We start from the raw sequence: 6,107 nt of genomic DNA, 5'->3' as shown, positions 1-6,107 counted from the left end.
AGGGGGGCTGGGAGTCAGGACTCCTGGGTTCTATCCCCAGCTGTGGGAGGGCAGTGGTTACCTAGTGCTTAGAACACTGGCTGTGGGAGAAGGGAGTATTGTCTAGTGGTTGGAGCAGGGGACAGGGAGCCAGGACACCTGGGTTCTCTTCCTCTGTGTGACCATGGTCAAGTCATGCCCCCCGCTCCCGGGGCCCGGTGTGCCTCAGTTTCCCTATTTGTATCATGGGAGTTATACTTCCCAGGGTGGGTTGTGAATCTTTCCAAAGCCCTTTGATACAATCCTTAGCTTGGCTGGCTGGTGCTATAAGAAAGGCAGGATGGTCCAATGAGTCTAGGATGTGGGAGACCAGGGTTCAAGTCCCTGCTCGGCCACAGACTTCCGGTGTGACCTTGGGCAAGTCACTTAGCCTCTCTCTGCCTCAGTTTCCCCATCTATACAACGGGGATAATAGCCCTGCCCTGCCTCCTGGGGGGTTGTGAGGATGTGCAGATCGTGAGGTGCTCAGATGCAATGAGAATGAGGGCCACCTAAGATAGACTAGACAATACAACGCGTTGTTAATTATCAGTGGTAATTAGCAGCAAAGGTGGGGGTGGGGCAGGAGAGAGGCCAGCCTCAGATCCCTCAATGGAAAGTGGGAAACCAACAGAACGGACACCTAGGCCCAGCTCCCGAGCCTGCGTAAACTGGTGTCACTCCATTGGAGTCGGTGGAGCTCTGCTGCTTCACACCGGCTGGGGATCTGGCCCTTGTGGAATAACTTGCCCCAAATCTCTCCCCCTTCCCGGGGGGGTTTGCCCCATGGGAACAGGAAGGAGATCCTTGACGGAAGAGCTTCCCGGCCCAGCCGGAGCAGAGTGGCGGGGGGTAGGTGGGCAGGATGGAGCCAGGGGCAGAGTCACCGGCTAAGTAGGGCCATGGACGGAGGTCGCTGCCTTCTGTGAGGCTGTGGGCCCTCAACAGAGGTCAATGCAGGAGGGGATACCTGGTGACCCCCGCAGGGCCTGTTAGCACCCGGTAGCTCATGGGCTCCAGAGACTGCATGGGAGGTGGAGGAGCAGCAGCGGGAGGCGGTGTATGGGTGCAGGATGTGGGCTGTGGGGCAGCCCTGCTGCCCCCTCCAATCCTGCAGTGTGAGGCTGGGAGGGGGCTTAATTGGAAAGGTGGGAGAGGCTTCCTTGGAGTGGATCGTTCAGGACACCTGGGTTCTCGTCTTGGCTCAGCCACTGACGTGCTGTGTGGCCTAGTGCAAGTCGTGTTGCCGCTCGGTGCCTCAGTTTCCCCTCCCAGTCTGTGTCTATTTGGAGTGTAAACTCTTCAGGGCAGGACTTGTTCTGCGTCCGAGGAGCACTGGGAACCTGATCTCTGTTGGGGGATCTTAGATGGGAAGCTCTCTAGGGCAGAAATGATCTCTTTGCTCTGGGTCTGTACAGCGCCCAGCACAAGGAGGTCCTGGGCCGTGACTGGGGTGCCTAGGTGCTACCATAACACACCTAATAAATAAGAAACTATACTGACACTCGTCCTGGGGACCCAGAGTTTTAGTCCAGTTATGCTTGCCATCCTCCGCCCTCCGTCTTCCTCACGAAAAATTGTGCAAGGTCTTAGTTCTGCCGGATAAAAACAAACATCAAACCCGGCAAACTTTGGATGAGACGGAATTCTTGTCGGGATTATCGCTTTGCTGGGCGCCGAGGACAAAAGCGGCAGGGGTCCTGAGGCTTTCGGAGAGGAGCCGGTGGCCCTGGTTCTTAACGATCGGGCGTTGCGGTGATACAGTCCAGCTCGGGGCCCCATTACGCTAGGTGCTGTACAGACCCGTTGTCCCATGCTAATGCCGCAAGGGAGCGAGGAGAGGGATCCTGGCTGTTTAATTTTGTACTTAAAACCGGGGCCTGTCTGGTCAGTTTCTTTGGTGCTTTCGGTTCTGTGTGTGAGCTGGTCTGGGCAGGAGCCGTGTTAGGGGTCTGAATGCACAGGTGAGATGGTTTAAAGGACTGGGGCATCTTCCTGGCAAGGAAAACTCCCTTTTAGCAGGACTATGCTGTGATCAGCATAAGGGTGGGGGGGCTGCTGGGCACAGACCAGCCCTCGCGCCCCCTCCCTCCCCGCCACTGTTGTTGCCACACAGGATCTGTCTGGGCTGTGGTGAGACAGGATCTGCTGTTTCCGGGAGGGGGGAGGTGCTGCTGAGTCTGACACTGGCCTCCTGCCCCTAGAGCAGTGCAGCTGGGGAGGCGGTCTCCCTGCCCCCCCCACCCCCAGTGTCTCCCAGTTCAGGTTGTCACGGCGGAATCCCCTGGCATTGTGGTTCCCACTTCCTCCGCTCGCCCCTCTGTCGGCGGTATCTGGGCAGAGACTTCTCCCAGAGGGACAGTTGTATTACTACCTGTGGGCGGCGGGGCGGGAGCATTGCTACCCTTATTTCAGGAGCCTGTGCCCCGGCCTGCCGCCCGCCCCACCAGCTGCCTTCCTGCCCCCCCTTCCCTGCACATCTGTCCCACCAATCCGCTCCCCAAAGCCGCCGTCCTTTCGGGATTCCCCACCAGCCCAGTGGCGTACAGCGATGAGCTGGCCTCCCTCGTCCGCCCCTCCCTCCTCATGCTGCTGGCTGACCTTGGGCAAGTCACTGCCCTGCTCCGTGCCTCGGTTTCCCCTCTACCTTCCATCTACTTAGATTGTAAACTCTCTGGGGCACCGGCTCTTGCTGGGTGTTTGTGCGGCGGCCGGTGCAACGGAGGGGCCCGTGATCCCAGTCCGGGGTGGGTCTGGGCAGCGCCTGGCGTGATGTGGGGCAGGGAGGGAGGTCTGATCTGAGCTGGGGGGAATCTCAGTCACATGCTACCATAATACAGCGGTAACGCCGTTCGTTTCTCCCGCATCCCCGGCTGGCCACGCGTGGTGGTTGATGCGTGGGGCTCCAGCCTTGGCTGAGCGAGCCGGCTTTCTACCTCAGCCAGCAGAGCCTGATGCCGTTAGATCTCGGGGGGTGGCAGGTTGGGTCCGTACAGCTGATGCCCAGCGCTGTATTAAGAGCCCCTCCCCCATCTCTCCCAGACTGCGGACTCTTGGGGGCACGGAGCAGCGACGAGGCGGACATGGACTCGGACGGTGACGAGCTGCCGGCCTTCGCCAAGCAGACGTATCCTGCTCCCTGTGGGGCTGAGGGAGGAGCTGACCTTCCGGGCTGGGGTGAGGAGCAGGATAGGGGCTGTGAGGTTTCCCTTCTGCCCCTAGACTAGGTGATCATTCAGAGAAGTGGCGGGGTAGCAAAGCCCCCCGGCTGCACCATTCGCACCCGCAACTCACAGAGCTGTGGCTCGGCCCTGCTTCCAGGCCGCACAGCCCTGCGGCTGGAGCTGATGGAGCGCTCCCCCGGCTGGCAGCGGTAGTAAGTCCCTTAGTCGCTCCCAAGTGGACCCAGCTGCTGGTGATGTGCCAGGCCCTCTATAGGCGCGGGGAGGAGACAGCACACGCTCTAGCCCAGCTGGTCAGCGCTCGTGCAGCCTGGCGCAGAACCAGAGGCCAAGGTTGGATGGAAGCGTCGTGCTGGGCCGGTGGTGAACTCGCACTCAGTGGAGCGGGATCTAGTGCTTAGAGCAGGGTGGGCTGAGAGCCGGGGCGCCTGGGTTCTAGTCCTGGCTCTGGAAGGGCAGTGGAGTCTAGTGGTTGGAACAGGAGGGCTGTGACTCAGGACTTGGGATTTCTATGCCTGGCTGGGGCCTGGCACTGAACTCTGCATCTCTCTTTAATTCAGGCAGGTTGCTTTGCCTTTTGTGCCTCAGTTTCCCTCTCCCCAGCCAGTTTGCAAAGTGCTTTGAGATCCTTGAATGAAGGGCAACGCACACTTGGGATCTGCGTCAAGTCCTGGCCTGGACTGTGGGCTCCATAATCAGCACGTTCCATGACCGCCTCTCTCAGCAAACTCAGCTCGGGCCCTCCCCCTGATTTCAGCCCTGGCTTTTGGGGGACACTGTCTAGATCCCTGGAGCTCTACGGCTGTGGGGGGAGGGGGCTGTAAGGGTATTGTCTCTTCCTTCACTGCCACCTGACCAGGTGCCTGTCTCCAGTCTCGAAGAGCGCCCCAGCGGAGGAGGACAGCAGGAAGCCAGGGGGCCTGGGTGCACCTGGGACGGCAAGAGGGTAAATCAGTGGGGGCTCCCTCTTGGCTTCTTTCCAGTGCCTATCCTGACCCCTCCGCCGCAAGCAAAGTGTACACACACAGAATTGTTGGAAGGGACCTCAGGAGGTCATCTAGTCCAACCCCCTGCTCAAAGCAGGACCAATCCCCAGACAGATTTTTGCCCCAGATCCCTAAATGGCCCTCTCAAGGATTGAACTCACAACCCTGGGTTTAGCAGGCCAATGCTCTCACCACTGAGCTATCCCTCCCCCACTCCTGCTAGATGCTACAGAAGACCTATTCCTGGCCATCTCTGTCTGCGGGCCAACGGAAGGGTGCTCCCATGGGCCATCTGCCCTGGCGTCCTGCATCTGGCACCGCTGGGACAAACCAGCTAGTCCAGCCCCATTGATCACCAGCCCCGGATCCGTCAGAGGAGGATGTGGGGAGATACCATAGGGTGGGGAGGGGGTAGATCTATAGGGGCTGTTAGCCTTGCTGGTGATCAGAGAAACATGAGGCCGGAAGGACGCCCGAGAGGTCGGGTTAAGTACACCTAGACCATCCCTGCCGGATGTTCATACAACCTCCAGCGATAGGCTTCCCCAACCTCCCTAGGTCACCTGTCCCTGAGCTGCTCCAAGGGCTCCCGGCCCTGGGGGAGTGGGCTGTGGGTGTGTGCACTTGACTGCCCTGACCTGCCCCCTTAATGGGCAGCAGGTTTAAAACAAATAAAAGGAAGTTCTTCTTCACACAGCGCACAGTCAACCTGTGGAACTCCTTGCCTGAGGAGGTTGTGAAGGCTAGGACTATAACAGCGTTTAAAAGAGAACTGGATAAATTCATGGAGGTTAAGTCCATTAATGGCTATCAGCCAGGATGGGTAAGGAATGGTATCCCTAGACTCAGAGAGTGGAGATGGATGGCAGGAGAGAGATCACTTGATCATTACCTGTTAGGTTCACTCCCTCTGGGGCACCTGGCATTGGCCACTGTCGGTCGACAGGATACTGGGCTGGATCGACCTTTGGTCTGACCCAGTACGGCCATTCTTATGTTCTTATGTTCTCCATCGCTCCATCCTGCTAAGAGATGGCCCCGACTCTATCTTCTCTCCCCGGCCCTGCCCCACACGGGCCTGCCCCAGAATCCCAGCACTCCCTCGGGTCGTCTGGATCTGAATTCTGGCTTAGCTCCATCTCTAGTCGCCTTCTCCCCCCTGCCTTGCTAATGTCCAGTGCCAGCCTCTCGGCTTCTCTCCAATCATCTCCTGTCCCCGCAGCAAGGTGGAGGAGGAGGAGGGAGACTCCACCCTCACCATGGAGCTGCTGAAGGCTCAGATCCAGGAGCTGCGGCGACGGCTCCTCCGAAAGGACTCGTACAAATGCCACATTTGCCTGGTAAGGGTGGCCCATCCCCCTGCTTGGTCCCCCCCCCCACACCGGACCCAGGAAGCAAAATTTGGGCCCGGATCCGACATGTTAGGATCAGGGGGTTTTGACCTGGTGTCTGAACGAGCAAGTTGATGCGACTGGCTCCCAATGCAGAGCAGTTAGAGGTGGAGATGCTGGGATGCCCTCCCCCCCATCTCTGCTTGGGACCAAAACATGAGCTCTGGATTCCACTCCCTCCAGAGTCTGGCGTCATTCTGGATACTTGAGTAGCCAGGAGCTTCCCCCACAGCCAACGCTCCCGCCCTGCTCCCTACAGCGCCCCCTGCTGGGAGAGGCTGGGGGTGGAATAGCCGGGAACTCCCCCGCAGCCAGCGCTCCCGCCCTGTTCCCTACTGCGCCCCCTGCTGGGAGAGGCTGGGGGTGGAATAGCCGGGAGCTCCCCCACAGCCAGCGCTCCCGCCCTGCTCCCTACAGCGCCCCCTGCTGGGAGAGGCTGGGGGTGGAATAGCCGGGAACTCCCCCGCAGCCAGCGCTCCCGCTCTGCTCCCTACAGCGCCCCCTGCTGGGAGAGGCTGGGGGTGGAATAG

The 6,107-nt window shown here is 59.6% G+C and overlaps 1 protein-coding gene across 1 annotated transcript in view; it reads left to right on the top strand.

Annotated features, from left to right (window-relative positions):
• The window catches only part of LOC112109581 (E3 ubiquitin-protein ligase Rnf220-like), a 20,764-nt gene that overhangs the window by 13,296 nt on the left and 1,361 nt on the right, over nt 1-6,107 (top strand). Inside the window, exons 8-10 of the mRNA XM_029913696.1 lie at nt 3,061-3,195; nt 4,074-4,146; nt 5,409-5,526. Coding sequence (XP_029769556.1) covers nt 3,061-3,195; nt 4,074-4,146; nt 5,409-5,526 — 326 coding nt within the window. The remainder of the gene's footprint in view (nt 1-3,060; nt 3,196-4,073; nt 4,147-5,408; nt 5,527-6,107) is intronic.

This window comes from Terrapene carolina, unplaced genomic scaffold (assembly GCF_002925995.2).
Source record: "Terrapene carolina triunguis isolate 2854851 unplaced genomic scaffold, T_m_triunguis-2.0 Scaffold833, whole genome shotgun sequence".
Classification (NCBI taxonomy): domain Eukaryota; kingdom Metazoa; phylum Chordata; order Testudines; family Emydidae; genus Terrapene; species Terrapene triunguis.
Note: the sequence above shows the minus strand (reverse complement) of the source record. Positions and strands in the feature narration are given on the sequence as shown.